This window comes from Mustela nigripes, chromosome 4, assembly GCF_022355385.1.
Source record: "Mustela nigripes isolate SB6536 chromosome 4, MUSNIG.SB6536, whole genome shotgun sequence".
NCBI classification, from domain to species: domain Eukaryota; kingdom Metazoa; phylum Chordata; class Mammalia; order Carnivora; family Mustelidae; genus Mustela; species Mustela nigripes.
Window position 1 is genome coordinate 57,964,492 of NC_081560.1, and position 23,315 is coordinate 57,987,806.

Sequence of the window (23,315 nt, forward strand, 5' to 3'; positions counted from 1 at the left end):
CTTATTATGCCTGAATGCAAATTCATGTGTATTTGTCCCTGTGAATGTATAAATTAATAGAAAACGCTTTTAAGGATATCTGGAAAATTATTTATAGGAGTTACCACTGGAGAAGGACATGCATTTGGAAGGGAGGAAGATGAAGGTGAAATTTAATTTTTCAGTCCCATCTGCCCGGCTAGCTCAGTCGGTAGAGCATGAGACTCTTAATTTTTCAGTCCCTATGCTTGTTTGAATGCTATATAAAGAGTATGCATTGAAATTATTCATGGAGTTTATATATGTGTCTGTGAGGTGAAACAGATATATTATAAAAATTAAATATGTATAATATATATACTTATTAAATATTTATATATTTATATAAGACAAAAGTAAAAGCAAACTCAAGAAGGCTTAGTTTAGTTATGTTGCCTGGGGAAAGAGATTTCAGATTATTTTATTTTTTGGTAAAAATATCCCTGGTTTAACTCCTGGTTCAATAACTTGCCAGCAACAGCTAATGGGTGAGTTACATGCATTATTTGAAAAGCATGGATTATAATGTAACCTTGAAAGTTGGATGTTAGTATTGTATGTAATATCACCAGACCATTCATGCACCATTGCCTGATGCATTAGAGGCACTCAGTAGATGCTATTCTTATTGAGATTATCCCTAAATGTAGCAAACTGGAATGAGATTTTTTTTAAAAAATTTTAAAGATTTTATTTATTTACTTGACAGAGAGAGACACACACAGCAGGAAAGGGAACACAAGCAGGGGAAGTGGGAGAAAACAGGCTCCCACTAAGCAGGGAGCCCCATGTGGGACTCGATCCCAGAACTCCAGGATCATGACCCGAGCCAAAGGTAGCCGCTCAACTGATTGAACCACCCAGGTTCCCCTGGAGTGAAATCGTTTTAATATACCACAGTTACAATTTCATTAAGCCAGATAACAATTATGATGAAGGAAAAGATGAAGCTTGATAGGAAAAATGTGGGCAATTTTTTTAAAGATTTTATTTATTTATTTGAGAGAGAGAGAGAGAGCACAATTAGGGGAAAGGAGCAGAAGGAGGAAGAAGCCAACTTTCCACTGAGCAGGGAGCCTAATGTGGGACTTAATGCCAGGACCCCGGGATCATGACTTGAGCCAAAGGCAGGTGCCTGACTGAATGAACTACCCAGGCACCCTGTAGGCAATGTTTTAGAAATGAGCATACTTTGTAAGTGAATTCAGGAAAGTTACAATTAAAAATGCTTTATAACATACATAATATTATTTATAAGTTAATTTATAAAGCTATGGATCACATAGAAAATAAAAAGAAGGTGTCTTATTCATAATAAAGAAACCAGGAAAGACTTTAAAAAGAAAATTTTCAATCCTAGACAAAGAAGAGAGAACCAGGAAAGACTTTAAAAAGAAATTTTTCAATCCTAGACAAAGAAGATCAAAAAAAGCATTGTTTAATCTTCTTAGATTTTATATATGGAATATATATATATATCATTAAAGTAAGTAATTCATAAATTATATAAAATTCCTAAAAATCTGGTATGTTCTAATATAGTGTTATCAGTCATAATTTTAAAATGTATGTCATAGAAATATTTGTCAGTTGCATCATTTGTGTGCGTGTATGTGTGTGTAAACTCTTACCAGATCCTTAACCAAGTCTATGTGTAAGTCTTTTGCCATTTACAGTTATTGTTTTACTCTGTTACTTTTGCAAATGTGCTCCTGATAAAATGCTTCATCTTTGAAGAGGTTCCTGGAAAAGAGCCTGACCAGTACTGTAAAATAGAAGATTCCGAGAACTTTAAGATCATTCCACTGAACTGGTTAGAGAATTTCTAAAACGCTAATGGAAAACTGATTGATTTATAAAGCTGTTAACCAAAGATGAAGCAAAACAAGAATTAACTACGTAAGATGAATGAACTGATGAAAATGTTACAATTTTTATGACTTCTTTATTTAAAACATTACTGGCTCATTAGTGCTTTCCTTTCCAGACTTAGAGTACTGCTTTTTCTATTCTCTTTTAAACTACCTGTAACTTCCTGTTATTTGGTAAAGTATCTTTGCAACCAAAGTTAAAGTATTTATCTTTTTCTCCCTACCTGATCCTTCCAGAATTCAGAAATCCTTATTAAATATTCTTATTTTCATGACAATAAATGTATTTGCATAAATTCGATAAGCATCTATTTTCCTTGTAACAAGACACAATTGGACAAGTCCTTGGCTTGGATTCCTAGCCTAAAGAGGCGTTTGAAAGTCCCATCTGAAATGCCTTATGAAAAGTTCCAGCAACGCAGATTCCCACATGATCAATCACTGTTCTTGTTGTATTTATGTAAATACTCAAGCAAAGTTTATTGAAACTACACTGAATTTGCAAACAAATCAGTGTTACTATGGTTATCTTTGATAGAAATGAAGATATAAAGAGGAGAAAAATTATGTCTCAGTAATACCCTTTTGTGGATGTCAGATTGTAGCACTCTTAATTGTCTTTGAGGTTTTGCTTTCTACCTGTAAACAGGACCGAATCCTAAATTCCTAGGATTTCCTCTAATATTTGCCTGGAACATTCCAAACTAACATTTGGAACTTTCTCCCACTCTTTTATTTGGAATCCTTATTAAAATAAAACTCATTTTCCTGAAGCCATCCAAGGTAAAGCTAGATAGTCTGATAAAAAAAAAATTAGAGGGGCACCTGGGTGGCTCAGTGGGTTAAGCCGCTGCCTTCGGCTCAGGTCATGATCTCTGGGTCCTGGGATCGAGTCCCGCATCGGGCTCTCTGCTCAGCAGGGAGCCTGCTTCCTCCTCTCTCTCTCTCTCTGCCTGTCTCTCTGCCTACTTGTGATCTCTGTCAAATAAATAAATAAAAAAAATCTAAAAAAAAAAATTAGAGAAATCAGCACAATAGTTATGTGTGGACAATCTTCATGCCTGTTGCTATGAGGCTACTTAGTAAGATCACCAGAGATATTCATACTGCAAACTAGGAAAACCTGTCTGATGATCACTGTTTGCCTTCACTCAATCTCAAGATGCTTTGGAATTTTCTGAGATCTAGACGTTTTCTCAAGCAGGTGCTGTCCAAAGTCAGAAACAGAACTTTTAATTTGTTCAAACTATTAACCTTTGTTTTTCTTTTGTTTCCGTGGAAATGTATCTCATTAAAGTACCTGATTGTTCACATTATATAGAGGCCTATTCTACGTAGAAGCTCATCTACAACTCTGTCCCTTGAAATAAAATATCCTCATATTCATTCTGTCCCAAGTAATCACGAGGATGTACAATTGCTAATATATCACGTTGTGCCGATGTAAATAACATTTAAAAATCACAATTCATTTGAGTTATTTGATTGTTTAAATCTTGGCTCCTGGGGAATCTCTGCTCTGGGGAATTTTTTAATCCCTGGCTGTTGTTCTTAGAGTCATCATATTAACCTTTCTGGTGTGTTGTATACTCTTGGGGGCTTTAAATGTCTGTCGGCAGCAGCTCACACACCAAATGGTATCCATCAGGACTGAACAACTGGATGAAATCAACAATAACCACATAAATGATGAAGATGGTGACTACATGGCCCTCCGGCCTGATGACTCAATGATGGAAACAGCGAATATGGGCCTCCTCAGCCTGGTGACATACAGGGTGCTGACCAAGAACAACGATTAATGCTGTTCTGGTTGGTCATATTCTCAGCTTGCCAAAAAGGGGAGAACCATTAAAATAAAAACAGAGACCAACCTTGAAAATTCCCTGAGCTGACAAAACCAGTGTGGTCTCTCAAAGCTTCATTTAGCCTATGTTCCAAGACTAATGTAACCTAGGCTATTTCTTGCTGATGCCTCTAAAAATCAAAAGTGAAACTTACACTGCTTCTCGGGCCAATACGAGGTTACCTCTGACCAATTCCTATCATTTAAGAAAATTCTAATTATTCTAACCAATGGCTGTGAAAAATAAAGTCACTGCTTCCTCACTATGCAAGCTGCTTTATAACAAAATAGCCCCAAGGCTTATTCTGCGTTTTGGTTTGAGTGCTCCTCCTTGGCAAAATGTCTTTTCAGTGTGTCCGCAACAAAATTTCACTAATTACTACTTCTTGCTTCATGGGTTTCACTTTGGCTATTTCGGAACTTTTGACAGTTACCCAAAGGAAGTGGGCTCTGGAAGATTGAGACCCCAAGGTGTTGGCTGCCAGCTGGAAGGCATCTATGCCGTCCTCACAGATGGGTGACAAGCCCATCCTTGAAAGGGCAGTTGGCAGGGTGCAGGGGTGTGTGTGGTTCCATCCCTGTGTCTCCCATATTTTGGGGACAACTTGACAAAGCAATTTTAAAGCTCAGTAGGAAGACTAAGCAAACAAGAGCCAACCAATTGGGGAAAAAGGAGAAGAATGAGAAGGAATTTGCTCTGTCGGGTATTAAAACATATTTTAAAAGCCTAAGTGATCCCTGGGCGTACTGTCATAGGGAGAGAAGGAAAGTTCAATGACACAGATCTGAAGGCCAAAACAACTTCCTGCTCAGCTAAATATTTAGTGCACAATTGTGGGACAGCAGTTTTGTTTTTTGAGATACTCAGAAAGTGAAGGCGATGATATAATTTGTGAATATCAGGATACTGTCTGGGAGACTCACTGATAATCGGGTTTCTAAAAAAGAAAGAAAGAAAGAAAGAGAGAAAGAAAGAAAGAAAGAAAGAAAGAAAGAAAGAAAGAAAGAAAACCTGGATAATTTAATGCCTCATAAAAGTGTCCATCAATGGAAGCAATTAGGTTGTTGATGTAAGATCTTCTGGGATGAGGCTATAAGCCCCAAATATATAAGATATAAACCCTATACCTTTAAGAGTCATAGAAAAGCTGGAGGTGGGCTGTTCGCTCTGCTATGACAAGCCTCTGGGTAGAGGGTCACCTGCAGCCATGAGTCCAGTGTGGAAACCAAGAAAAAGCACGCAGATCTAGTGCATCTGCTCCTGTTCCGTGGAGCTTTGCATTTATGGATAGTTGGCTAATTAAATCATACTTATGGTATGTGTGAGGAAGAGTAGGAATATGAGGCTTATTCTCTTCTGATTAATCTGTAATGCTCCTGAAACTCTGAAATGCTAAGGGACAAAATCCATGGAAAATTTAGGTGTTCAGTAGACTTTATTTAAAAATTTACTGAGGGGCGCCTGGGTGGCTCAGTGGGTTAAAGCCTCTGCCTTTGGTTCAGGTCATGATCCCAGGGTCCTGGGATCGAGCCCTGTGTCGGGCTCTCTGCTTTCCTTCCTCTCTCTCTGCCTGCCTCTCTGCCTAATTGTTATCTCTGCCTGTCAAATAAATAAATAAAATCTTTTAAAAAAAATTTACTTAAAAAAAATTTTTTTTTTTCCAGAGGGGTGCCTGAGTGGCTCAGTGGGTTGAGCGTCCAACTCTTGGTTTCAGCTCAGGTCATGATCTCAGGGTACTGGGATTGAGCCCTGATTCCCTGATTGGGGCTCTACACTCAGTGGGGAGTCTGCCTGAGATCTTCTCTCACCCTCTCCCCCTGCTTGCATGCTCTCTCTCTCTCTCTGTCTCTGAAGTAAATAAATAAATCTTTTAAAAAAAATTTTTCTGGGCAGGGAGGAACATAACAAAAAATATCACTCCTTGCACCCTATCCCAAATAAACCTTTCGTAATAAAGTCTGTGAATCACAAAGAAATAAAATGTACATATATGTTTACCTGACTCTGGTGATAGGGAAAGCCTCTATAAGCTTGATGATAAAGTCAAAAACCATAAAATAAATGAATTATATATGTGATCATACATACCTCTGCCCATACACAGAGATTAAATCTTATATGCAAAAATCATATATGACTGCCCAATGGAAGTGGCCTTTAAGCAGAGTCTAAGACCAGGATCCATGTGCAAGTAGTTCATCTGGAAATGTGATCCCAGACAGCAGGACGAGTGACAGAAGAATGAATATAGATCAGCAGAATTAGTGCAAGCTTACATAACCCAGTTTGCTACCCTCTATGTGTTGGATTACTCTATCCCTAGAGATGTTCTGAGAAGACTCCAAATATCCACTTGAAGGTAAAAGGAAAAAGTTCCACTGCCCCCAGACCTTCTTCATCAAAGGTGACAGTAACCAGACATTATAGATTCCTCCACATTTTGAAGTTGCAAAAATGAGAGTGAGTTTCTAGGGATCCACTACTGTGAAGTAGTAGTGGAGCCCAGAGCAGGAAGCAAGAGGTTTGGGACAAGGGGTTTCAGGTGAACGCCCTCAGGCTATACCCAGGGAAGCTGGGTGTGGTCAGCAGGGAACTGGATTCCACCACAGTGGCTGGAATAGGAGAGGAGCTGAAGCCCAAGATGGCGCCCAGGACAGCTCAGAACAATGAACAAGTAAAACCATCAGCGTGATTAAACGGCAAACGAAAAAAACTGAAAAAATACTTCCTATTCATGATAAAGCATTAATAAGTTCACAGGTAAAAACCTTTCACAAATACATAAAAAGAATAAAGTAAATGCAATTTAAAAATGAAGAGGTAAGTTATCAAGAAAAAAAGCTGATGCCAAACATGAAAAATGGTCCCATTCATTGAGTTTCAGAGATGAAAATGTGATATTTAAGATACACAATTTTTACCTATTAAATTGGCAATTCAGTAAAAAATTATTCTTCTCTGTTTTAGGATGGATTGAAAGAAATGGGCACTTTTGCATATGGTTGATATATACCAATAGAATATTTTTGATGAGTGACTTGGCATTATTCACAAACGTGCTAAAATGGGCACATACAATAATATAGGAGTCATTCTTTTTATTATAGTTTCAGAACTTAAACTAAATAAAAATATGGAATAATTTAAAATAGCCAATTAATCAATAAAAAAAAGCTGTAAGTGCAAAAGAAGTGCTATGAGCAAAGAAATGAAACATGTAGTATTTCTTCCCCATTAAATTTTAAAATATTCTTTATCAATTAAATATCTGGGATTTTAAAAATTGGCAATGCTAAAGACTTTTAAAGATGAAACTTCTGCACCACAGGTTAAGTTTGTACATGAAGCTCTGGAAACCACTGGGCATCAGGTCCTGAACATCATGGAACCTATTTTAAGGAAACAACAAGAAATATAAATACGTATGCTCAAAGATACTTTCTTCAGTGTATTCAAATTATCAAAGAATTAGAGACAATTAAAAAATGTCCGTTTGAAATACAACTACATGCATGAACGTTAAGGATGAAATACTAGAGTTTCCAGGTTAAGTCAGGCACAGTATAAAATTCCTCATCATTGCTGCTTTAAGTTAATGCTAGCGCCAAGTTTTAACCAGAAGGAAAATGCCGATATATGATGGGAAGAAATATAAAATATCAAAAAGACAAAAACAAAGTTATCATGATTGTCAGACAATGTGATTACCAGGAAATACTGAGTCAACTAAAAAAGTATTAAACAGTATTAGTACTCTGGTCCGTCACAAGATCAATGATCAAATTCTGTAGCTTTTCAATCACTTTGTAAGAAATTCATTTCAACCGCAGTCTAAAACTTAAAATAGGATTATGACGACACTTAAAAAACACATAGACCAATGTGAGAAACCCCTAAAACCTGGTGCAAGGACAGAAAGAAACAGAATACGTGGGCAAAAACTTAAAAAATAAAGGAGGTGGGAGGTGACAGGTAAGTGTATGGCCTTGACCATGGTGATAGTTTCATAGGTGTGCACTTCTCTGCAGATCGTCACATTGTAGAGGTTACCTATGTACAGCTTTTTAAAAATGTCAATCATCCTCAATAAAGTGGGTTTTTTTTTTTTAAAGAAAATAATTTGTGTCTTTTTGAAGAAAAAGAACACTATTGAAATACCCTGACTCTGCCCACCCTTTCCCTCTTCCATCCCCAAGAGGAAAGCTAGGATTTATGTAGCAAGAGTTTTCCCCATATCACCTCTATTTTCTCCCCCTCTTGGTCTCCTCTTCTCGCTCTCCAGTTCTCCCATTCCCTTATTTCCCTCATTTCCCTGTTCTTTTCTGTTTTTCTTTATTAGTTTTTCCTTCCATAGAGGGGATGGTTGAACCCTCTGGTTTGGCCCAGCCCTGATTTCAAGCCTGGCTTCTTCCCTCCTCAGTCCTCTGTTTGCTTTGAGTTGTGTTCACCCTACACTAAATATTTCTGAACTTAAAATTCTTCTACAATCCCTCACAGTTATCTATCTAAAACCCCAAGCCAGTTGGTGTCATTTCTTTGCTCCAAATTCTTCTAGGGGTCTACACTGACTTTATTATTATTTTTTAAAGACCTTATTTATTTATTTGACACAGAGAGAGAGCACAGAGGCAGGAGGAGAAGCAGACTCCCTACTACTAACAGGGCTTGACCCCAAGACCCCGAGATCATGACCTGAGCTGAAGGCAGACGCTTAACCGACTGAGCCACCCAGGTGTCCCCACATGGACTTTAGAATAAGAGTCACACTCCTGAGGCTGACAAAATAGGGTTGATCATACTCTTGAGGTGCTTCTTCCTCCTGCCTCTCTTCTAACTCACCCATGGGAGGCTTTTCAAGCCAAGCAAGACAGTTTTGGTTTCAAAAACACGCTGTACTCTGTCTCACTGCCAGACCTTCCTGCACACACTATTTCTTCTGTCTAGAATACTGCAACTTACTTGCTTTTTCTTTTGCCTGCTTCTGTTTATCTTCCGAGCTTCACTCAGAATTCACTGCCCTGGGAATCTTCCGGGTCCTCGCCAGTGGCTTTGAGCTCTACTTCTAGTCTTTGATTCTCTCCTCCCCTGACTTCACTCCTCTCTGTAATTAAATGTGTGACTGTCTTTATCTTGCACCATGAATGGAGGGGAGGTAGCTTCGTTCTATCACTGCAGGGCAAGCCACAATCTCTCGTTCATCATAAGCACTCAGTCTGTGTTAGCTACAGCGATAAATGAAGGGGAACAAAGAAAGCAGATTATAAATCTCATGGGGGAGAAAAAAAAATAACTCATCCCTTTGGCATTGATAAGGGAAAATCAGTTTTTGGGTCGAGCATGGGGAGGTTGGGCAATGAGGATGAGGGTTGGAGATGTGAGTTCTTGAAAGGCTGTAGGCCTTGTTTTGAATCATAGGATGATTTCACTAGATCAAAGAGTGGTTTGGCAAGCAGTTGTTAGAGGAACACTGAAACAGTGCCAACATTTCTGAGCTGATCGACTCCAGAGTGAATAAATTTTAAGGAACTGTAATTACCACGTACATTAGCCACCTTTATAATTGGAAAGGTAAAATAGCACTGAAACAGCGCTGTAAATGACAACTTTTATGTGCTTAAGGGTTGCCTTTCAAGGCTCAATCTTAGGAAGATTTGATCTGCAGGGATGCGAGTCTTTCAAGTGTCTCAGCCTCCGACTTCCATGGTATTCGGAGACAGTCACCCCAGGGCGTGGCTGTGCACAGTTGTATTTTGTTTTGCTGAACTTCTGAGGCTAGCCAGACTCCCGGGACTACCAAGTATGGCAACAACCCCAGCAGGACATTCAGATGGCCACTAAGCAGTTTGCAATGTCCTGGCAGAAGCGGACTTTTCCCCAGCCTGTTTTAAGTTCTTCTTTGGCCGTTTGTCAGAGGAGCCTTGTCTCTCCAAGCACTGTCAGGCCAACAGCCCCCAACTGCTATATAAACAGGCTGCAGAATTAGACCTGAAGGCAATCACAACTTAGTTGACATAATAAAATTCTAAGCCATAAGACATTTTAAGGATCTTCTCTGTCTTTCCTTGTTGAAAGCAATTTTAATCAATGCTGCTTAATCAGAGAATAATGGTTAAATTGTTTCCATGAGATTTTTAATTGACTTAATCTTTTGCCAACCTTAACCCAGGCTAAAGCCTTCAGTAAAGATTGCAAAAGTAGCAATTAAAGGTAAAAGCAATGGCAAACAAAAAATTAAGGGTCATAATGCAGGCATGGCTTTTCCATAAAGAAATTATTTTTTCTCTTCAAAATAAACTATTAAATCTTTTCTTTTCATATTGTGTGTTCCAAACTATGCCTGATGTTAGTGTGAAATCAGAGTGATATAATAGATCCTTAAAGTAGTAAAGGCATGGTTTATTGTTGTTGGAATTATATTTTAAGAGAGCAAATGGATATCACAAAATTCCACATGTAACTATGTCAAGATAAAAGAGCACTATTTCAAAAGGGAATTTTCTCTTGGATCAGTGAAAAGAAACTATCCTCTTAGGGATAAAAAGTCTCCAGAATTGCAAGTTGAAAAATATCAAAATATATAAAATAACTTAGTATTTTGGAAATTGCAAATGTTTATGAAGATGGTATGAATTCCAAGGTAGGAGGTTAGATGTGTGAAAATATACACTAAATACAGAAAAATAGGTATGCATTTCTTTATACTTTTAAATCAATTTAATTTAGAACTCTGACCCTCATGTTCTTGACCAAAGCCAAAAACTGACTGAGTGACCCAGGCGGCCCATCAGCTAAGATTTTTAAATGAGATATTCAGATACGCATTTTTAAAAGATTCTGCTGGATCTTCTTATGGAGACTGCATTTTAATGTGATTAAGAATGGAAGATGAGAGATCATTGAAGATGTTAGTTACAGCAGCCCAGGCAAATAATGATGAAACCTTGAACTAAGCCAGTGACTATCTAGGCAATAAAAAAAGGGGATGTTGAGAGATGTTTATTATTTGGTTTCACATAAAACACAAGGCGTACGTTTTATAAACTTGTGGAAATATATCTACACAGTAGTTCATACTCCTTGGGAATTACTAAAAGTAAGGAATTAGACTTAAAAAAAAACCAAAAACCTAGGAGCAGGACTAGATGACAGTGGATATGTAAATCACAGTCTTAGTGCTACTTGAAAAAAGATTTCTAAGCCAAGTTCTATCATTATACTCTAAGAAAGCACCCTACTGAATTTGCTGTCAATCACTGGACAGATTTCTTGAGCTCTGATTCTAGTTATTTCTTAGATTATTTCTTGAGTTCTGATTCTAGGTGTCAGATTTCCCTTGGCTTCTGACCAGCACCCTAACCTCATCTTAACCCAGTCTATACTCATTATTAAACTCTAAACTCTTCCAATCCTGGTTCCCTCAGTTCACCTCAGTCTTCCTGGTTACCCAGCGTTAAGACTTTGTTTTTGCCTTTGTCTTCATTTCCAACCACCTGCAAACCTACCTCCTCAGTGTCTTTAACCTCTGTCCTACCTTTTCCTTTTTCCTTCCAAGTTCAGGATTTTATTTTTCACCTGAGTTCTTGAAATAATGTGCCCCCTTCCTGTGTTCCAGCGTAACTCTACCTAACCCATCTCCTACATTGTAGCTAGATTCAGTGTCCTGAAACAGTGCTGGCCTTGGCCTTCCCCTGCTTCCCAGGGCTAGTGGACATTGCAGTTAACGAGATCACTTGGGAAACTCTTTGTTATTATCTACTAAAGCTGAATATTCAACACCCTCTCATCCATTTCATGACCAGATTTATATCTAACAAAAGTGTATATCCATGGATGCATCAAAAGACAGGTACAAGAATGTTCATAGCAATTTTATTCCTGACATCCACAAGCTAGAATCAATCCAGTCTAAACTGGATAAATAAGTTGTTGTCTATGCAATGCGATAGTACACAACAATGGTGAAAGTCATTTTTATATCGAATACTGAAGTAGGCAAAATTAATAACTGGTTTCAGAAATCAGGATAGTCATTTATTTTAGCATGGAGGAAAGAGGTGGTTACTAGGAAAGGGGACAGGAAGGGAACTTCTGGGTACCAGAAATATCAGTCACATTACCTGGGTGTAAGTTACACAGTGTTTTTACTTTGTGAAAATAAAAATAAACACATACATACCATACACGTCCTTCATTGGTTCTCCATTGTCTACCAAATTATATCCAAACTTTCAAACCTGCAAAGCAGGATTGTAGTCAATAACCTGCTCCAATCTACCTTTCCAATCAATGTAGTCCCGCTCATTTTCTGTGTTCCCTACCACATTCCCTTGGATCCAGCTGTATGGCCCCTTATACCGCAGCTCATCTGTACGTAACTTAGAAGCAAATTACTTCATTAAAAATATCAGAATTGAAAAAAATTAAAAATTAAATTAAAAAATTTAAAAAGTAGATCAGAATTGAAATCAGAAATTTCTGCAGCACCTTAATTTCCCAGAAAAGATCGCAGGGGTGTTGAGCCAACTTTTCTACTACATTCTTTTTGTTCTCTAGTTTTCTGACATATCAAGGAACTACAAACTACCAAGTCACTACTAGTGATGGAAGGACCTAACCAATTTAGGCTCTGCCAGGAGGCCTGTTAGTACCTGAATAAGAGATTCCCCCAGAAAGAGTGAAGCCATACCATGGGCTGCCAGGGCTAGGAGCCTGACGTGGCTCCTAGAATGGAGGATGACATGGAATGCTCCTGAGGTTAGTGGGCAACAATCAAAAGCACAGTGATCAAAAAATCTTGCCTCAATCTGGGTCAACACTGATATCTATGAGAATCAGACATGGCTGCCAAAGTTTCTAGTGAGTGAGGCTATCACTGTAGGTAGTAATTGTCATGTCCATCTCCATGGAACTTTGTTCCATTTATCAGTCACTGGAAGACATGGAGAGTATCCAGACCCTAGAGAGAAATAAATACAAGAAAAGAAAATGGGTTCAGGTTTGGGCCAACTGAGTTAAGCTTTAGGGGCTGGCTGCCATCAGGCTGTGCAGACTGGAAGATCGGGAGAAGAGTCCTAGTTAAACAGATTAGGCAACTGTAATGGAGACCAAGGGGATAGAGGACAGGTGTATTCTAGAGCACTGCATCTCAACCTTCAGCATGTATTACAATGACGAAGAGAGTTTGTTAGAACACAGATTACTGGGTTCTGTGCCAGAAGATTCTGACTCAGGGTCTGAGGTCAGGCCCAGAATTTGCATATCTAACAGGCTGCCAGGTAATATAGGGTTTTAGAACAACTATCAGTCTTGTGGAACAAAACTAATTCTAGCTCCCACTAATGGGGACAGGCTATTTAATATGCTACCAGCTTCGGTCACATTGAGTTCATGGACTTGTGTGAGTGCAATCAATGCACAGTGAGAACATCAGTTCCTGCTATGGGAGGTAGCAAAGGCCAGTGGGAAGGATGACTTAGTACTCTCTCTAGTTTGTACAATTGTATGGAAGACCCGAATGTCTTCAGCTGTTCCCTAGAGCTTACTTGGGGGGTTTTCCTTAATAGTAGCTCGCTGGCATTTTTAGGATATTTACAGGAGAATTTGTGTAGACCTATAGTTTATAACCCAGGACTATTTTACACACCAGGACTATATTTGGCAATGACTGAAGATACTTCTGTTGTTCGCAGTTGGGTGAGGGAGGTGCAGTTAGTGTCTGGTGGACAGAGCCCAGACATACTGCTGAACACCCTACAATACACAGTCATTTGGCCCAGAATGTCAATAGCGCCAAGTCTGAGAAGGTCATCTAGAAATATATCCATTGGAGTTGGAATTTCCACTTGGGTTTTATTTCAGGTGACACTGGGCATTATGTCAATGAATGTTAACACTTCATTGAATGAACACTTCATTGTCAATGAATATTAACATTTATTCTACAAATAATACCAAAAAACATTTAAACAAAATAAAAATAAAAAAAACGACTAATAAAGGTGTTAAAGGAGGAAGGAAATCGTACAGAAGGATCAAGTTAAAGGGGAATTCCTTTAGTGGATTTCTAAATAGGAGCTTTTGGGAAAGGGGAAGCAGCAAGCTCCATGTCTCATTCAGCTTTGCAGACTCCGGCCTACAGCATCTTTGACAAATATTGGCTCAACACATAATGATATGAAATGAATAAAAGATGTTGATCCATGCTCTTTTTAAGGATTTTTATGTTCAAAGTTTCTGTAGTAGTTTTATTTTTCTTCTAAACTAATGATGGTCAACTATTTTGCCAGTTAACAAGCTCTATCTTACTAACTGGAACTCTCTGAACATAGTAATCCACAGAAGAATAGATAGAGCTCATTGTTGCTTTCAGTAAATATATTTTGTTTATATTTATTCTGGTTCTTCCCCTGTCAAAGAAAAAAAAAATTGGTCAGGCTAATTATTTTTAAGCAAAAAACGTTTATACATTTTTTATTATTTATTTAATCAAGCTAAACAATCCTTCCTTTTAACTTTTGTTCTCCACCTTAATTGAGTTAATTGTATTTGTTGGAGACCTCTCTAATCTTTCCAAACTCATTTTTAAATTCAAAGACTCTAATGAGAAACAGTACTCTTAAATTCATGTTCAGTGACTGTTTCTTCCACATTTCTTCTGGGCCAGGTTTTGCGCTAGACACTTTCATGTTTTTTATTCTTCATGAGGTAGGTATGTGTGATCATGTTTTACACATGAAGCAACTAACTTAGACAGTGTCGGCAACTATACGTTCAAAGAGATTATGAAGAGCAGAAATAAGATTCAAATTTAGATTTTCTGACTCCAGTGCTAGGAGTCACATAAACAACAATACTATTTAGAGCATTAAAGTTACTTTCCAGCTTCTGCACATCAGACCAATAGCAGTAATTCTTTATTGTTATTTGATAGTTAATAACAGAACAACATTGATGCCCAGCTGAGGACTGGAAAATAGGTTTCAAAGCCCCAAGAACGGAAGTTGCCCAGTCACCATATTGAATGGTTTCAATCTAAAGCTTCTAAGGCTCTAATGTTATTCACAAAATTAATAGTTTAATTACTATATCTGCATTTTTAAACAGATAATATCATATTATCTATGAATGTGTAACAAATTACCCTCAAACTTAGTTTAAGCAACAATTATTACTTATAGTTTCTGTGAATGCCTCTGGCTTGAAGACTTTCATAAGGTCACAGGGCCTATGCCAGGTCTGCAGCCTCACCCGAAACATTGACTTTAAGATTTGTTTTCAGACTCACCCATGTGGTAGTTGATAGAATTCAGATCCTCATGGTTTATTTGGCTGAAGCCTTCATTCCCTTGTTGGTAAGAGACTTCCATTCCTTGCCACTTGCCACAGCTCTTCGCAGGAAAGCCTCCATCATGGTAGTTGGTTCCTAGCAAAGCACGAGAGAGAGCTAGAGCAGGTAAGGAAGCCTGAAGTCACAGTCCTTTGGTAACCCAGTCGTAGAGCTCATATCTCATTACTGTATTATGTTCATTAGCAGTTAGTCCCTGGGTCCAGTGCACACTCAAGGGGAGCAGATTGCTTCAGGGGTGAAAATACAATGAGTAGAAGGGTTTTAGGGGCCATCTTTATGATTGCTTGCCATAAATATTCACCAGTGTCTGAGCATGTGAAAGCGTAGTTTTTCCTATTTTTCCTTTTTAAGATTTTATTTATTTATTTGACAGAGTAGGCAGAGAGGCAGGCAGGGAGAGAGGGGGAAGCAGGGTCCCCGCCGAGCAGAGAGCCATCGGGCTCTCTGAGCAGGGCTCAGTCCCAGGACCCTGAGATTATGACGCAAGTCAAAGGCAGAGGCTTAACCCACTGAGCCGCCCTGGTGCCCCTCCTCTATTTTTCTTGAACAACTAATTTATCCATTTATTCAGCACTATTCATAAGATAAAAGTCATTCTTGAATCACAGGGCTTTCAAAGCTATCAGACTTTCATCAGCCATCAACATCACTCTGGTACAATGGCTGGGGTGCTGACTGCAGACTTGAGGAGGTAGACAGCAAGAAAGCTTCCTTGGTCCTGGTTCCACCAAAAGTGACACTTGAAGGAAAGACTGTATTAGCTTACCATGAAGGGAATGAGGAAAATATTCAAGGAAGATCTTCCAGACAGAAGGAGAAACATGCACATACAGGGTTTTGGAGATGAAAAAGAACATAGCTTCTCAGGGGAATACTTTCTTAATCAATTATATTAAATATTTTACCCATAGAGTTTGTGGTTATTCCTAATGAAGTAGTTTTAAACTGGATAGAAGAACTGTTAATATCAAATTTATGATTTTTTTCTATTTTATCAAAGTAGTTTTCTAATTGGGTCCCCAGGAATGTATTGGACCTAAGAGCTCAGAATTTTTCCTGTCCACATGCACCAACTCTATTGCTCTTGTCCCTAATTTGCTTCTGCCTGAGGTATTATCAGGCAGAATTCTAGGTACAGATTTAACAATTATAAATAAATTCAGTCAATATGATTAACCTACCATAATAAACTGCAAATTATAGTATCTTCTCCTCCTCTCTCTCTGTGTCTCACACACACACACACACACACACACACACACAATAGTAATTGGGAAGAGATTAGATTACTTTGACCCTCTTACTTCCTTTAGGCATTAGGTCTACTGGTCAATTACTTCATGTAATTAATAGTAAGTACCCTGATAAGTAGTCTAAAAACTTCTTCTGTTAGTATTTTAGGAGGATGCCTGTTATATAATCGCCATGTGCATACGGTAAACTGGTATTTTATTTTTCAGAAAGGATATTAGAACAAATGACTAAATTAAGATAGAGATCTAATTATTATTAAGCCATAGACATTAAATTGAATTTTTTTACTTCAGCTTTTGACATTTTGATTATGTAGAATTTTGAATATGCAAGAGTAAATAAACAGAGTATCCACTATCCAGCCCTCACAACCATATGGCCCGTCTTGCCTCACCCACAGTTCTAACTAACCCCTACCAAACTATTTTTGAAGCTTATCCCAGATACCACATCATTTCATCAAAGAATATTTCAGTATAAATACCTCTAAAAGAGAAGTAGTTGTTGATTTTAAACAACAAAATCACAATAATACTTTTCTTCTAAAAAACTCTCATAATTTCTTAGTATTATTAAATAATTAGTCTTTTATTCTTAATTTTACTTTCTTTTTATAGTGAGATAGAGAGAGAGATAAACTGCAGTTCTCCACTAGGGTGATTTTGGCCTGCAGGGGATAGTTGGCGAAGGCTGGAGACATTTGTTGTTATAATGGTGGGGTGAGGCTCTACTAATGGCATTTAGAGGGTAGAAGCCAGGTGTGCTGCTAAACACTGGGAACAGCCGCTCACAACAAAGAATTATCTATCCCTCATTGTCACTAGTGCTACTTGGTGACATGGATGGATGGATGGATGGATGGATGGATAGATAGACAGATAGATATGATATACCAAATCTCCATGCTATGAAGTCATTTTAGTAACCACACGAAGGGCAAAAATGGACCTAAAACTGAAAAGAGGATTCAGGGTGTGTAATTATTCCAATCAAAATGTCCCATAAATCAGATGAAATTACATGATTTTTTTTAAGTGTTGGAGAATTGCCGTGTAAATGGCACATCTGTTGCAGATGTGGATACAGAAGTTCAGGAAGGTTCTAATTTCTTACGTGGGCAGGAGAGTTGAAGGAAGCAGTGAACAAAATACTTAGTAAATACAGGTAGAACGTGTGTTCTGCAGCACATGAAAAACCTAGCAAAAATTATTTTGAATCTGCTTAGCAATAATCTGTCAGAAATGGCTTTTTTCATGAATGTTCATGATTGTGACATATTTTTCAGATGAAAACTGATAGTAGTTACTTGAATGCAGAAAGGGCTGTGCTCATTACACAGAACCCCTGGCAATAATTTACCTAGCAGAGCAGCAGTTTGTGCAGATCAAAGCTGCATTATTTAAGTGTGTCCAGGGGGCAGATCTGAGCTCCGTATGCCTTATACTTTAAAGGGAAAAATGTATACATATATTGGTTTGCTTCTTGAGAAACAAAATACGTTTAATAGGTGCTCCGTGCAAGTCCCACAAAACTCACACGAATTCCACCTAGTATCTGGGACAAAAGGGCTCGCTACCCTTACTCTACTCCGTACTCTAAAATCTGAGGGGGGAGAACAGAACAACTGTGGGAATGTAAATCTCTTCAAAATACACAGCAGTGTATTCTCATTTAAATTAAACCCGAATGCGAACTAGATTCAGGAGAGGAAATGGCAGGGGAGATAGTCTGGAGTTGCTATACAATGTGCCTGCCTGCTTCAGCTCCCAGAAACTGATGAAGCACAACTCGGAAATTTCAGGCAATTTGTATACCAAGCTCCTCCTTTTCTGTAGTCTTCTCTTCCATTGGTAAAATTCTTTTGCAGGGTCATGTAGGGATCCCACCCCTTCTCTGTGTTTTCACTCTGAAGCTCTATACAACTTTACACCTGAATGAACGCCAAACCTCACTGGATATATAAAGGGAACCTTGAGGAAGAATTTCACAGTTACAGTGCAGAAGCAGAAGGAAAGGAATTAACCAGCTCTCCAGCCAGGCAAATCCTCTCCTCACCATGCTTCCTCCTGCCATTCATTTCTATCTCATTCCCCTTGCATGCATCCTAATGAAAAGCTGTTTGGCTTTTAAAAATGATGCCACAGAAATCCTTTATTCACATGTGGTTAAACCTGTTCCAGCATACCCCAGCAGCAACAGCACGATGAATCAAGCCAGAAATGGAGGCAGGCATTTCAGTAACACTGGACTGGATCGGAACAGTAAGTGTCTTTTACTTGCCTGGTTTGGCTTTCTCTCTCTCTCTCTTTTTTTTTTTTTTTCTTCTTTGGTAGCATTAGCTTACATTCCTATAGAATTGTTTCATTGCTAACTAACCTGAACCATGTATATTTTGCTCAACAATCTGGGAGTAATCTACTGCATGTGTAGATTGGCATTCTTCCCTACAAAGTTAATATAACTAAAACAGTGGTTTGATAATGCAGGCGTGGACTTAAGTTCTATCAGACATCCAAAAGAGAAAATGTTTTGGGAATTAAACTGTTGCTTTTTAAGAAGGGTGCAAAATGAGAATTTTTTTTTTAAAGTGTGGTTCTAGATACTTTAAATTTAGGTGGTTTTCTGTGTGTTTTAGGACACGTACAATTGTGGTAAAATGTGTAAACATAACTAAGCAGAGTATGTATAGGAAATCACAGGCTTTCCGGAAAAAAAAAATGGCTCACACAGATTTCTCAAATATGTTCAGTGAAATAGTTCAGAGTTTTGATGATGATCAGTGTAAAAGAGAGATGTAACTAAAAATACTGGAGAATCATATTTTTCTAAGATGTTTACTTCTTAACCAGATCAAGATTTGAGTAATTGTTTTATTTCTATGAAAGGCTGGGGAAGCTTTTGTAACTTTAGAGATTTAAAATAATAACAGTACAATAATATTTTGTACAGTGAGGATTTGTTTTCTTTTCTGTTTGCTCAGCTGACACCCTAATGAACCACTAGTTAGAGGAATTCAAATTTTTTTCTCCTAACTTTTGCTTCACTTCTTCCCTTCAAGAAAAGTCCACATGCTAACAATCAGGTCTTAAGAGAGACACAGAGAAACAGTGCACAGGAAATCTGACACACATCTTTTGCTGCACTTCAACTCCATTCAACAGCTCAAAGTAGCTCTGACCTTTGAAAAGTCAAAGCAAATATGCCTGTGAGTGTCTTTCGAAGAAAACCAAGGTGTTTTCACTTTCATGAAGAGAGTTGCTTTTAGGTACACAGGAAGCATCTCATTATTATTAGATTACTGAGCAATGTGGTGGGTATGCATTGTCAATGAGCTGTCACTGTAAAAATGCCGAACGTCTATGCACAGGGGAACAAAAAGCTAGGCAACCCGGAATCATCTCTGGTTGTTTCCAGGTGCATTCCTAAGGCAGATGCAGGAAGGAAAGCTGGAATCAGTCACACAGGCAGAGCAAGCACACTGACCAGCCCACTAGTTTGCTCTTTTCATTTTCCTCCTGCACTGTGTACGGATGTATGTGTATCTACAGAAGTTGTTTTACAACTACTACATCCCTTTAGGCTACATCTGTCACCTCAGAAGTACTGAGGCAGAGACACAAAGTATAACTCCTAAGTCAGTATCTCCTTCCAATTAGCTTTAGATTTTCCACTTCAGTGCAAGGCTACTTCAGTGTTTCTTACAGTTTTTATCTTTCGAATTTCGGCAGTCTATACTTAGAAACGTTCTTTTTTTTCTGGCTAACGAGCTTTGATTTCTTTTCAAGTTTCTTACAGGCAATTCTCCTAGAGTTTAGATAACAAAGCAATGGAAAGGAAAACTCAAATATTTCAAGATTAATTTTTGCTTTAATTACAGAAGGCACGTAATCAGAAACAGCCAATTAGAGAACATCCTTACCAAATTCAAATAACTAAACAAAAAGTTTGCCATGACCAATGTTCAGGAAAGGAACACCATGGTTCTTTTCGCAGTTGTAAATCAGACATGTTAGGCATTTTTCTGCCATAAAATTTGTGGAAATGTAGCCAAGTTGTTATGGCAACCATACGTTCCTGATTTGGGGGTCTTTTATATTCTTCAAATTTTGAGTTGTAGTGACATTTTGCATTTCAAACATTTTAATATTTGTTTTTAAAAGATAGCTTGGGAATTTATGTTTAAGATGTAGAGTTATTAAGTTTGATATGCAAAATGTCAGACTTTGTACACATATGTATGTATGATTCTCTGCAGATGAATTTTTAATTGAAACAAAATATTGTAGGGAGCATATGCATTATACACAATATTTAAATACTTTCCACATTTTCCCAGTAGATTAAAAAAAACCTAATTAAAAGCACTTGCAGATATTAACTGATATGACCTGTGAGAAAAAGAACATTAAAGTATACTATTTTTTAGATTACTAAAAGTGAATATTTTACACAAGTGTAAGAATTGCTTAAGCCTTATTGGGGAGTAAGTTTAAAAAATGGGGTTTTCAAATACTTTAGTAAGCAGTCAGCGAATATTATCCATGAAAACAGAAATCAGGCCTAGTTTATTTTGTTTCAAAAAATGTATAGCCATGTAAACCGATCATTTTCATGAAAGTCTCTCTATAACCCCCCAGGCAGATTTTTACATTGTGAAAATAAAATAGGGGTTCGCTTTCTATTTAACAATTTGCTATGCTTTGGATACAATTTTTGTCATTGCAGATTACTTTTTTTTTTTTTTTTAATCAAGTGTTCATTTGCTTCTTGTCTTTAATGCACATTCTTTTCTTTTTCCTGCAGCTCGAGTTCAAGTGGGTTGCCGGGAACTGCGTTCCACCAAATACATCTCCGATGGCCAGTGCACCAGCATCAGCCCTCTGAAAGAGCTGGTGTGTGCCGGTGAATGCTTGCCCCTGCCGGTGCTCCCCAACTGGATTGGAGGGGGCTATGGAACCAAGTACTGGAGCAGGAGGAGCTCCCAGGAATGGAGGTGTGTCAATGACAAAACGCGTACCCAGAGAATCCAGCTGCAGTGCCAAGATGGGAGCACACGCACCTACAAGATCACAGTGGTCACCGCCTGCAAGTGCAAGAGGTACACTCGACAGCACAACGAGTCCAGTCACAACTTTGAGAGCATGTCGCCTGCCAAGCCCGCCCAGCACCACAGAGAGCGGAAAAGAGCCAGCAAATCCAGCAAGCACAGCCTGAGTTAGAACTCAGACTCTCCCAACTAGACTGACTCATAACCATCTGCTTTACAGATTCGACTGCTTGGAAGACTCGAGCCTGCCATTGCTATTTTGTTACTTGAAAATATATGCTTTCTGCTTTGATCAAACCCACCAAGCTGTCCTAAGTATCAGGACCTTCTTTGGTGTAGCTTTTCCCTTTCAAAGTTTTCAAGATGTATGCATATCCAGGAGGGCGATTTGCATTTAAATCCCAGGCAACCTGCAGTTTTAATTCCCCATGGTACTCAAAAGACTGGTGGTACTGTATACATCACTGAATCATTACTTTTTAAACAGAAAATGGCTTCTCCGTCACCCTCCACACCCCAACCCATCCCCCACTCCCATCCCTAACAAAACCCCTTCAAAATTAAAAAGTTAAAAAAAAAGTTGCCACGAATCTTCACAGTAACACTTCAGAAAGGTGCTTTTTCTTTTCTTTTCTTTTCTTTTTTTTTTTTTTTTGTAATCTCCGTGGGAAGAGTTTAGCAGCCATGAGTGATTTCCTTTGAAAGAGGGCAAGATATTGTGACATTTCACTTCAGAACTCAGCCCCGTAGCTTTTGACAGTCTCATAGTATGAAATTATACCCTGCATGCTGACCCTTGCTTAGAATGGAATGCCAGAAATGCATGGCAGCAGCTAATAAGTACTGATGAACTATTTATTTGTCAATGTTATTATTTAATGAGCTTTCATGTGATTTTTTTCAAAATGTTAATTTTTTATGTTTTGAAGCTTTTCCATGGACCTAAATATTTTCCTATATGATTTGTGATTGATCTAGGAATATGAGAATACGTGTTGTAGATATGTAAAATAAATATTTTAGTCTCCTTATTACATATATGTTGCATCATCAACTTTATCAATAGTATGGATCTTTTTAAATCAATAAGATGCTTTGTAAAGCTGAAATATGTAATACTTTTTTGTTTAATCTGTGCAATCAGAAGGTGATTTAACCTTCAATTCCATCAGTTTCTTTGAACAAAAATAAACACTGCTAAAAGCTATTGTCCTTGCCTTTAACATGTATGGAAAAAGTACATGTTTACAAAGATTAGAATATATGTAGCAAGGTAACTGATTTTTTTGATAAGGCACATTTTAGTTTTGACAGAATGCTTGGCAGAAGAGAGAAGAGAGAGGAAGAGAGACAATCTTTTCCATAAAGGGTTGATTTAAAAAGTTAGGAGGCAGAGTTCCTGGGTGGTTCAGTTGGTGAAGCGTCTGCCTTTAGCTCCAGTCATGATCCTAGGGTCCTGGGATCGAGTCCCATGTCGGGCTTCTTGCTAAGCAGGGAGCCTGCTTCTCCTTCTCCCCACTCTTGCTCTCTCTCGCTCTCTCTCTCTCTCAAATAAATAAAATCTTTAAAAAAATTAATAAAAATGTTTTTAAAATTAGGTGGCAATCCAGCAGTGAGTTGTAATGAGAATATCATATTTGCATATGCCCAGGAGGCCAGGTCTGCTGCCCATTACAGTCACCTGGGCGAAATAGTGCAAGACCCAGTGTCCAGGCTGTCATCCAAATCACATCACAATTTCTGGCGCTAGAAATCAGATATCAGCAGTTTTTAAGGTTTTCCAGGTGATCCCAACATGCAGCTAAGTTTGAGGAAAGAATTGTGAAAAAATCGCTTGCATGGCCCCCCAAACAACAAAGAAAACAACATAAAAACAGCAAAGAAAACAAAAGCTAATTTTTCAATGTTTTCAAGTCTGGCATGTTATAATA

At 38.1% G+C, this 23,315-nt stretch overlaps 1 protein-coding gene across 1 annotated transcript; it reads left to right on the top strand.

The window, feature by feature from the left end:
- The first annotated feature begins 18,292 nt into the window (after positions 1–18,292).
- Positions 18,293–22,591, top strand: SOSTDC1 (sclerostin domain containing 1). The gene is made up of 2 exons (XM_059395715.1): positions 18,293–18,598; positions 21,141–22,591. The coding sequence occupies exons 1-2, from the start codon at positions 18,394–18,396 to the stop codon at positions 21,554–21,556; spliced, it is 621 nt and encodes a 206-aa protein (XP_059251698.1). The 5' UTR covers positions 18,293–18,393; the 3' UTR covers positions 21,557–22,591.
- Positions 22,592–23,315: the final 724 nt, after the last annotated feature.